The sequence below is a fragment of the Trichomycterus rosablanca genome, chromosome 19, assembly GCF_030014385.1.
Source record: "Trichomycterus rosablanca isolate fTriRos1 chromosome 19, fTriRos1.hap1, whole genome shotgun sequence".
Classification (NCBI taxonomy): Eukaryota; Metazoa; Chordata; class Actinopteri; order Siluriformes; family Trichomycteridae; genus Trichomycterus; species Trichomycterus rosablanca.
Window position 1 is genome coordinate 22,507,072 of NC_086006.1, and position 11,711 is coordinate 22,518,782.

General features: G+C 37.0%; 1 protein-coding gene across 1 annotated transcript; it reads right to left on the reverse strand.

Annotated features, from left to right (window-relative positions):
• Window positions 1-1,391: 1,391 nt before the first annotated feature.
• Window positions 1,392-7,608, reverse strand: olfml3a (olfactomedin-like 3a). The gene is made up of 3 exons (XM_063015884.1): window positions 7,492-7,608; window positions 4,526-4,811; window positions 1,392-2,256 (listed from the first exon to the last, which is right to left on the reverse strand). Exons 1-3 carry the CDS (start codon window positions 7,606-7,608, stop codon window positions 1,466-1,468), a joined length of 1,194 nt encoding a protein of 397 aa, XP_062871954.1. The 3' UTR covers window positions 1,392-1,465.
• Between the last annotated feature and the right edge of the window lie 4,103 nt (window positions 7,609-11,711).

Sequence of the window (11,711 nt, forward strand, 5' to 3'; positions counted from 1 at the left end):
GACTGTGTGACTGGCATCATAGATTTACAAAAATACAAAGGCATTTTGAGGAGGTGAAATTGAACATTGGTACTTTCCAGCAAGATAATGACTATAAGCCCACCTCCACCTCGAAGCTTGGTTAAAGAATCAGTCCTGGATTATCATAAAGTGGCCTTCTCAGTCTTCAGATTTAAATTTAACAGAAAATCCTTAGTAAAAAGCAGTTACAGCACAAAAGCCATCAAACCTCAATAAGCTAGAAACTTCTAAATGATAAAAATGGGCCAAGATTCCTCAAGAGAGGTGTAAGTTATCAAGGCAAAGTATGTTCCACCAGTACTGAGGCTGAATAACCATGGACCTGGACATTTGTCAAGAGAACTAGATGTTTTTCATCTCAACTCGAAATAAAAAAAGCTTGAATATATCAACGTATAAATATTTGCTATGTTTTTACGAGAGTTCTTGTTGTATATACTCATTCAATTCTATAAACATCATAAATCCTTTTAAGATGAGGGGGCTGAATATTTCTGATAGCTGCTGCAGCTAAAGCAGCAGTCGTTTTTATTGTTCTTGTGATTCAGAGTTGGAGTATCAGTAGCTAATTTCTTGTTCTTGTTGTTTATTTAATGACATTTATTTAATAATACAATAAGATAGGATGCTATTTATTCTTTTTATGTTCTACAAAAATGTCTTTATAATAATGTTGAAAGAAAAAAACAGTCTATTTTATTTTGTTTAAAATTTTATTGTAATTTTTGGTAGAGGAACTGGAGCACATGGGAAGTGCATTATCCTTGAGACTTCCTTATTTAGCCATATTGCTGTTGTAAATCACACCCAAGTGGATTCCATCTGAAAAACAGCCACAAGATGTTGATCGTGATGGACGGATCTCCCTAAACTACTCTCTAGACTTTCCATTAAAATCCAGATGTTGCCATTAAAAATAAGTACAAGAGCTTTATTTTTTAAACTGCTCTACATCAACCCTGCTAAATTACAGTGGTTGAGGTTTAAATGTTTCTTTGTAAATAAATGGACATTATGTCAGCTCTTAAATAGCAGGTTACAATTTGCTGACATGACATTTGATGTACTTTGGTTTCGACTTGTACCAACGATGTTTATGATGTTCTCTGGCTTTGACACTTGAGACACAGTATTCCTGTTGTAGGTGGCTAAGTGTAGTTCATGATCCCTTTTCTCTCTTTTGTGAATTTAATGACTTTCCAATTTTATATTGCTAATTTGTACTTGTACAAAACACTGTCAAACAACTGTTCTTGTAATTCAAACAAGCGAAAATAAAGCTGTTGGTTGAGTCATTTCATTTCTTGTTATTCATCCGTGAATGTTAGTTTTGATTTGGGTATCTGAGATTGACACATAAAATCGTCCTTGTTTATGTTTTATTATATAAATGTGCACACAATCTTTTTGGTCAGGTAATTTTTGCAGTTTTTTGCAGTAGCAGTTATTCCTCCGGAGGCGGCACTAATGCCCACAATTTCTTTTGTAGGCTGAGCCTGTAGATAATCTGGTACCCATCATCCCAAGCATACACCTGCCTCTCTACAGGATTGTACTTCAGGCTGGAGTGAGCTCCAAAGCGCCTCGGGAAGTACAGCAGTGGGGCTTCTCCACCCATCACCATTTCATTAACATCGAATACACACTGGACCCTGGAGCGGCTGGGGGGTCGGGTGTTGTAGACCACATAGACGGTCCCACATACAATAAAGGCAGCTTCAGCATTTTTTCTGGGGCACGCTGTGTCCCACATCTGCTCAATATCTAGTGTGTCAGAGTCCATCTTGGCCAGGTTAATGGTGTCTCCAACAGCATACAGTGCCCATAGTACTTCCTCATCTGCAAATAGGTCTACCAAGGTCTCGGGGTTGAGCCCATACACTGACATGTTGTCTTGCACAGGAAGAACAGCTCTGTCCACTACAGAGCTGTTCTCCAGGTTGTACTTGATGACTTGCAGCTCTGACCTCTCACTTATGTAGTAGAGAAAGCCATCATAGACAGTGTGGCCGGTACCATTCCATGCAGATGGGAGGGTGATCTGTTTGCCTGTAGATAGGCCAGATGATGTCGAGAGCTCTTTTACTGTGCTAAACTCATACAGTGTGTCCTCAGATGTGCCATTAAAGACATAGATCTTTGCTGTCCTGGAATCTCTGGTCCAAATGCCTTTGGGGCTGCCCAGCCTTTTCAGGATCTTCATGGCTCGGATATTTGACACAATCTGATCGCAAACTGTGGAGAAAGGAATAATTGTTTAGTGTCCAACTTGAGGTACCAACATAATAATTTGTAAAAGAAATATAAATAACTGTTAGCACCGTTAAACCTTTTAATATTTACTGTTTGAGAACAGTACAACACTGGGAATGATCAAAATTGTGTCCATCATTTGGTAATGTTCCACTAAACCTATAATTATTCCAATATTAGGCAGTTCGTACATTAGCCCACTACCTTTAGGATCCAGGGTTTTAATCTCTAGAGGTGCTATTAGCCGGTCTGGCGTCTACGTACTGACACGGTTGCCTATGTCTTGGGTGGCTAAGGCCTTGCGATAGATTGCCACCCTGTCCAGGGTGTGCTACTGCATTGCACCCAATGATTCCAGGAAAACCTGAACCACCGCAACCCTGATCAGGATAAAGGGGTGGTAAAACATGAAGATGAATAAATAAATGAATCCAATATTAAATTGTAGCATTGCCCCCTTATATTAGGCTAAATTAGACCATAATGTTTTAATAACCACAATGGTGTTCTTTCATGACCTGCTTGATTTGATTTAAAGATCATTTAACCTTCTACGTTCTGGGGTGCTAACTGTGAGGTAGATCCATTATTTTATTTTAATTAACCAACATGACATTATCAGGACATTAAATAAAAAATTAAAGCTGTTAGTATTAGTATTTTTTTGATATTGTCTTTTATAACTGCAGATGTAGAATTTAGTTACTCTAAAAATGTAATGAGAATTTAAATATATTTTTCAATTCAGTAAAATTATTATCTTTTTATTCACTGGCACTTATGGAGCTGGCCTGTGGCGGTGAATTATACAGCTAAAACCAGTAGAGAGAGAACAAGGTTAACCTAATGCAAATGAGGCTGAGATGAAAGTAACATTAATGCAGCCTTGAAATGATTGTAAAAAGACATTATCTACACCAGGTTCTCAACTTCAGAGCCATGTTTGCAATTTAAAACTACAAGCTATATATTATAGAAATACTTTTTTTGGGGTTACCACAGTGCACACCTTGGAAACAAAAAGTTGTAAAAGGCTGTCAAAAAGTGAGTGTACGTGGTGTGGAAATGGTCTGCCCCGGTCATGCTCTTTCACTTTCTAAAGTCATTTTTCCTGAATCAATCAGACATTGCAACCTGGAGAATCAGAATGTCTATTCACTAGAAAAGTGATCCAGTTCTGAACAGATGATGAAGGACCTTTTAAATAAGAGCTGACTTTTAGTGAAACCTTGGCTGATCTTTGCAGTCAGGTGAACACTGCACTCTTTCATGATCCTCTTCTTCAAAATAACAGATGAGCCAGTACAGCTCTAGACATTTACAATAATAGAAACTACCTAGACAAAATGACTAACCACTATCTGCTAAAAATGATGGGTAATAAATAATGATTTGTGCTAGACATGCCAAAAAAATATGTTTGTAATTTGATTGTCCTTTTGTGTACCTATTTTTGGGGTTCATAAAAAAACATTTTGTTTGCATTGTACTTTGCACCCTGCTGGTCAGATATTCTCAAGCTGCAGTAAATGTGCTATTCGTGGCCATTTATGCAACCATCAATTCTTTACTTTAGACCCATTATACATTATATGGACAAATAGACTTGGGCATCTCTTCTAATCTTTAAATCGTTTGTTTCAGCTACAAAACAAGTTCTATAAATACATAAAGAAAAGCTTGGTTTAAAGAAACCCCAGTGGCCTGCACAGAGCCACTGAAACTGAAACATTAGCTGAGGCTTTTTTGACCAACATTACTGCCCAGCCATACAAACATTTGTTTAACTGATTGCACACCAGTTCCCACAGACCAACTTCAAAATGTTGTGAGAAGACTTCTCAGAAGGGTGGTTGTACAGGTCACTCTATTTTAAGACCATGTCCAACAAGCTCATGGTCCGGTGTATAAATACTTTTGGCCATACAGTATAACTATACATTAATGCTATTAATGTATAGCCAAAGACCAAAAAACTGGGCACAAGGCAGGAATATTTTGTGGTTATAAAGTCTCCACTGTTCTTCAAATGCTTTCACAAGCTTTTGGAATGTCTGTGGAAATTTCACCCAAGATCTGTCCTGCATTTTCCAATATAGTAACTTTAGGCAGAGAACGTTGCCAACACTGGTAACAGGTGGCTAAAAATACTCAAGATTTATGCACCAAAAATGCTAAAGCCCAAAAAGGACTGAATCCAGAAGTACATGATCTCAACTTTCCTCTCATTAATCCACCCACACCCCCTCACCGGTGAGCTCAAACATCTGATCCTTCTTCTTCTGCTGTTTTTCCACAGCCTTCTGTTCCACTGTTTTGTCTGCTACTTTAACACACGGTTTAGGTATATTCTTGGTTTCGATGTAGTCCATCTCACGCTCCACCCGGTCCACCCGCACGCCGGCACCCTCCAGGTCCTGCCGCAGCTTCTCATGATCCCTCCCGAGTTTCTCCAGCAGATCTGCAGCTTGCTGTCTGAACTTCTTTATGTCTGAGTTGTAGCGATTGTTCTGCTCATGCCATAGAGCAATACGTTCCTATGAAAGAACAAATTACTCTTTAAAATTCATAATTCACTCAAAGACTTTATGGATTCAATCTGGGATTTTATAGGGTAGCATCTATTGAGTCCTAAAGTAAATTAAAAAAAATAATACTAATAAAAATTTGAACACTTTAAGTCTATAATGTGCTGATTTCCTTTAGAGATAGCCAATTTTTGAGTATAATACAATATTGATTAGGTTTTTAATATATTAGTCTACCCCCACATTGCTATTCCAATCAGGAGTCCACCAATCAGGATTCATGATTAAAGAACATTTGTGGTTTGCACCAATTTTGAGGTTCAAATATCTTTAGTAAGCACACGGTCAGGAAAGCTTTTGCCAAGCAGCCACAGATAAGCTTAAGATATCCAAGCAATGCCAAACATCAGCTGGATTGTTGTACAGCACACTGCTATTTGATTCTGAAGCAGTAAAGAATGCATCTTGATTGACGACTAATGGTTTACCAACTAGTTATAGGGTAAACAAGAATCAGTCAGATTATGTGGCAACTATAAATGTATCAATGGCAGTGAATGCCAAATCATGTTGCTAAATGAAAAGCTGAAAGTGAAAGCTGTTATTATTTTATGGATTTGAATGTAATGTTGAACAAGCACTTATGGTTGAGATGTCTGGGAAATGTCCAAAAAACACTGCAGTATCTATCAACAGCTTAAAAAAGCGTATCGCGGCTAAGCATTGTCACAAACAGCACTTAATCCCTTCAGTGAGCAGGCTGTGCTGTAATTACACTTTCAATATTGACAGACTAAAAGATAGGCCACAGATAAAGTGCAGCAGATCCTGAAGCAGATTTCTAGGGTCATATATAGATACTGAGACCATTGAAACACAATCATTTGTAGTATGCAAACTCGAGCGAGCATTCTATAAACCGCAAGGCAGCGATATACATTATGCATAAGGACTGTGGGTCTGCTCCCTTATCTCACAGCGGCAAACGTATCAGCTCTGTTTATTGCGTTTCACCGATAAAAATGTGCTGAGCCTCGCAAAAGTGTGGTGTAGAACATAGTCTTGCATACCGATGCAGAACTGCATGGTGCACTACCAGTCTTTGACAGATTATTTAACTCAATCACACAGGTCATTTAAAACTGTTAAAAACCTAAATAATAATAGTAATAATCCATTAATTTATTAATTCATTAGTTTATATTCAGTTTTACCATCAGATTATCCTGGTCATTGTTGTGATGGGACCAAATTTATCGGAATCACTGGGAGCCATGCAGTAACCCACCCTGGACAGCATGCTTGTCCACTGTGTGGCCTTGGCCACCCCCATCAGACACAGTCACTAATGTCTGTATGCAGACACCTGACCTGCCAATAAACAGTGGTGAGGGTTTTAAACCCTGGATCCCAGCAGTAGTGGACTAGTGTAATTTACCACTGCACCACCCAGGCACCTATAATAATTTTTATTATTAATAGTAGTAAAAAAAAATGTACAATAATAAATTGCCATGTATTTACTGTTATGCAAAGGTTTAAATATTGGCTACAAATGTCTCTTCACCCTTATTTTGAATATTAGGATCCAAATTAATATTTATGCATTTTGAAAACCCCCACACAGATTTATTACAGATTTTTGTTTGCATTTGTTTTGTTGCAATTTAACAAAAGTGGCCAATCCTGTAGCCGGCCAGCAGACCAACAAATTTCATTTGTATAAGTGTTTTTAAATCTAAAGAACACACTTTATTGCTGTAGTTAATTATACCACCTAGCCTGAAATGGTAGTGTTTTTTTGTAATGTCCTTGCATGACCCAGTCATACATACATACATATTAATCCAAGACAAAATCAGCACTTCCCATTTAATACTTGCAACAGATCAATATTAAGCTGCAGAAACCAGCTCAATCCAGCAGCCAGCTTATTCAGCAAAAAAGCAACTGCGGGGTAAATATGTAAGATTTCATTAGTAAAATTATTTTTATATGCAAAAGACTTCACCAAGAAAGACTAAGAAAACATCTAAAAACTCTGACAGACTGGCTGGTTTTAATTCCTCCCGCTGGTTACGTTTGGACATTCCCCCAAGAGCCTTATACTTTACCACAATATTCATTGTTCACAAATAAAAACATAGCAAACACTTTTATACTGTGAATGCAATGGAAACACAATATGCTGTGCTTCACCTTGCATCAACTTTTGCACATGCAAAGTTTCCAATGTGTTAAGAAACACCAAAGAGGATGTTTCCTGTAGAGGATGTGTTCACTTATTTTCAGTTTAAAATACCACTGACATGACATTTGTTCAACAATGGCATATTCTAAGTCTAAAATAAAATAAACAATAAAAGTTGAGTCTCTTGCTTGATATATGAAAGCATTAATTTGCAGAAATGGCAAAAAATATATAAATGTGGTTGCAAGAATATAATTTACCATAGCTGATACCATAAAATGGGCTGTATTGGTCTAAAATATGGAGTGTAACTAACCACATGTTAAAGAATTTCCTCAAACTTTAATACGCAAGTCTCCCTCCCTCTTTACATTAAACTTTTTTAGCCAACACAAGCAAAGATATCATAGACTTTTTAACTTAAATAACTTTATTGAAGTTGTAAATTTAATGCAGAATTGAAAGCTATTGTTGATGTAAAAGCTGAGATATTCTTACCTCCATGGCCGCCATGCGACTTTCCAGGTAGTTCATCAAGTTCTGGTAGTGGTACTGGGCTTGAGAAAGCTGAGCCAGCAAACTGAGCAGCACACAAAAGAAGAATCCTGATTTCATGCTGGGTTCATAAGAAAAACGATATACCAAGTAAAGCCTAAATAATCCCCTTATTTAGAAAGCCCTGTACACGACTCCAAGAGTATAGATTGTGTAAATCCTGCTCTAAGTTTGTATAAAACTAATGAAGGAAATGACCAGGGTCAGCTTCTCAGGTTCTGGAGATCACTCTGGGCTGGAATGTTTTCATAAATGCTGAAGGAGGAGCCGTGAGTCCACGGACTCTAACTGTGCGCTGTAGTAAAACTCTGCTTGATATCTCCTGGTAATAATGGCCACATTCATTATTTAACAGATGCTACACTATATAGCCAAAAGTATGTAGACACCCCTCCTAATCATTAACTTTAGATATTTTAGCCGCACCCATTGCTAATGGGTGAATAAAAGCAATTATATAAAATAAATAATATGCTTTAAATTAAGTGGCAACAGTTAGGGGAAGGCCTTTACTGTTTTAGCATAACTGTGCCCCTGGGTACAAAGCAGGGACCATGAACATGATGTTTGTCAGGGTTGGTGTTAAGGAAATCTAATGGCCTAAAAGAACTCTGAACCTTAAGCTCAGAACACCTTTGGGACAAATTGGAAAGCAAATTGTCAGACTTTAATATCTGACATCAGTGCCTAATCTTACCAAAGCTTTTTGACTGAATGGATACAAATGCCTACAGACATACTCCTACTTTTGTTTTAAAACTTCTGACTTAAAGGTCTTTAAAATAATTTAATTAAATTAATTTTAAATGGCACTTTTGTTGATTTTGAGTGAAAAGGTGAGAGTACAAACCTGTTCTTGCTTTTTGATCACTTTCATTATTCCATGTACAAAGTAACAGTGAGAGTCAGTATCTCCAAATAACAAAAGGAAATCTGGGAAAGTGTTCACCAAGACGTGGACGATCGTCTGTTATTTCTTCAGTGTCTCAGTCTCAAATTTTTAGTAAAACTCTTAAGAATAAAGCAGGGTCATCTGTCTGTGAGCTGAATAACAGGAATTACTTTTACATTACTGTATTTAGATTTGTATGATGTCGTAATCTGATACACACCTCTAATCCTAAAGACAGAATTATCTGTCCACTGCATTATATTAGCCATCTCTCAAAGTAACATTATTGTAATTAAAGTCAGTGTAATCTATTCTAAGGCTACTAGAGCTGATATTTTTTAATTACAATAGTAAGAAAGCAGTGCAATACACACACACCACCTACACACCTACAAGCACATTTATTATTTTTTCTGTTCCAGAATTTTTTGGTACTTACCTTTGGCATACTGTGACTTTTTCTTAGATGCCAGTCCTTTTTTGTCCTCTTCTGATCAGGTTCTGGCCGATTCATAATGACTGCATATAAACTGCATTACCCAGGTGGTACAATGTGATGCTCACAAGTCAAGTACAAGACAATACTAGTCTAACTAATGTTAGTTTTGAAAGTAATATTTAATGATTTGCTGATGAAGGCCGATACACATCAATATTTGAATAAGGGGAGTGCTGTCATCTGTTTTAATTAACATTTAGATGAGTTTTGAGGTCAACTAAAGTCCATCAATCTGAATTGTTTGGACTGTGGAAAGGCACACACGTGTCTATAAGGGTTTATAATTTACACTGCAATGGCAGGACAAAAACCTAGCCATGAAGCCATAGCTCAACTGTCTGTTGTAATAAAACTGTGGCAGGGCACAGATCAGGCTAGGGGTATAAAACTAAATCTGGGGCTTTGAGTATTCCAAGGACCACAGTAGCCACAAAAAATTAAAATAGAGAAAGTTTAATGGAGTCTTGAACATTTAAAATCCTGCAAAATAGGACATCTGGGCAAGACGGACCTTGGTCAGGGTGGACAGGAAGAACCCAATGTTCTCTATAATGGGTTATAAAAGAGAAGAGAATCTCTTGAAGGGACAAATATCAGACTGTCAAGATAGAAGCCATTGATGAATAGAAGGCATATGACAGCACACTTTGGCTGTTTGCTGAACTCTGGTCTGATGAGATAAAATTAAACTCTGTGGGCAGAAGAGCAAGAGTGTGTCTGGCGAAGAACAGACATCGCTCATTAGACTGGCTAACACCATCCCACTGGCTAAAAACTTTTGCAAAATTAGTTTCTGCAAGCTGCTAATAAACTGATTGCTTTACTTGACTTATAATTTAAAAGTTGCGTTTGTGTTTAACTAATAATAATTAACTTAAGGGAGGGGGATTTTTTTATCTTCTTTTTTTTAGTTCCAATCATTTAGTCACAAAAAAACATCTGCATAAATCACTGAAGTCCCCAAACTGACATGACATGCATATCTATAACTATTTAAATTTGGAAAAAACACCCAGGTCAGGTCAGTGTTCCAATCCATCAAAGGCCTGCCCACACCCACACATTCACTCACTCGCTTACACCCAGGGGCAATACAGAGCAGCCAATCTAAGTTTGTTTTATCATCACATAGTTTAATGTCCAAAATTAAATTCTCAGTTTAACACATCAATTTCCTCTCTAATGTTGGAAATGCCAAGAACACGTCCTGCACTGACAGGAAAAAATAACTTCAGGCAACAAGCCTACATGTAATAAACTACCTATCAGCAGTAGTTTAAATTATATCTGTTTCTGTATTACAAAATTTTCTTGGATGCAGATTTACAAAGTTCATTTCCAAAGAAGTTGGGATGGTATATGACATCCTGTTACATTTTAAAAAGCAAAAACAATATTTATCGTTTTATTTTATGAACTTTGTAACATCCTGTTATAAAGTTATTTATTATGGTTATGCTACTTTCTTTGTAGCTAAAACAGCCTCCAATCTTCAGAAAGTCTGTCCACGAATTAAGGGTGCCTGCTGGAATTTATAACCATTTAGTTTTTAGGGTCAGGCAGTGATGCTGGAGGAGAACATGTGACTTGCTATTGGTGTCCCAAGTCATTCCAAAGGTGTTTAATGGGGTTTAGGTTGGGAATCTATGCCGACCACTGGATTTCCTTGTCTTTACGGACCTTGCATTATGCACAGAGCCACAGTGAGGCTGGAATACAAAAGATCCTTCCCCAATCTATTGCCACAGAGCTGTAAGAAAGTCTTTGATTTGCCTCCAAATTCTATTATGCTTCGCTAAAATTGCAGCCTTCACTACTCTGGGAAGATTATTATTACATTTTGTAACATGACTTTGAAGATTCACTTCTATAAGATCATTACTGAGGTCTCTTGACATTCCAGTTCATCTCAGGTGTTGGTTGGGGTTGTGTTCAGGGCTCAAAAGATTCTTTTACACCAAGAAATTTTCTTTGCTTTACATTACTCCAGGTAGTTCTTGATTGGAGTAAATCTCGCAAGGCAGAAATTTGACCAATAGACTGGTGGCATTATATTACAGAGCGATGCTCTTCATAGTAACTCACTACTAGTGCTTATCTATGGTGATTATTATATTGTATTATTATTATTATACTGTATTACTGTATTCCAGAGCTGTCCAAACTTCTCTTACTGGGGGCGAGATGTATAATAAAATATGCAATTATAGGCTGAAGACTGAAGAATAGGCCTACTTGATTACTATCAATGACACATTCTTTTCATTTGAGTGACTAATATATTATTATTACACTCTGTTATTACAGCACTACTTACTGTACTTCTGTAAGTAAAAAATTTAAATAATTATGTAATTGTAAAAAAAAGTTCCCCCAACGTTTCTGAAATCGTTCTTTAGTTTTTTTTAATGTCCATTCATAAGCTCAGTAACAGGGTTTTGAGTTAGATGGGAAGCGTTTTATACTGGTTTATAGCGACACCCAGTGTTCAAACTAGGAATTTTTGCTTCATAACGGGCAAACTTTCATTTAATTTATAAAATATCTCACGGGATGTTTCCCAACGTGCCGCAAATGCTGGATGCATTATTTTTGTTAATTAATGTGATCAAAATAACCAAAACTCTAATTATGGGTGTCTCCATTTATTTAGGACATTTCTATATTTTACAGGGAGTGTGGATGATCATTTTAAATGTAATGTCCATTGACACCACAAGATGGCAGCACTAACAAACACTAGAGCCAATAACGATATTAAGAATTTAACCT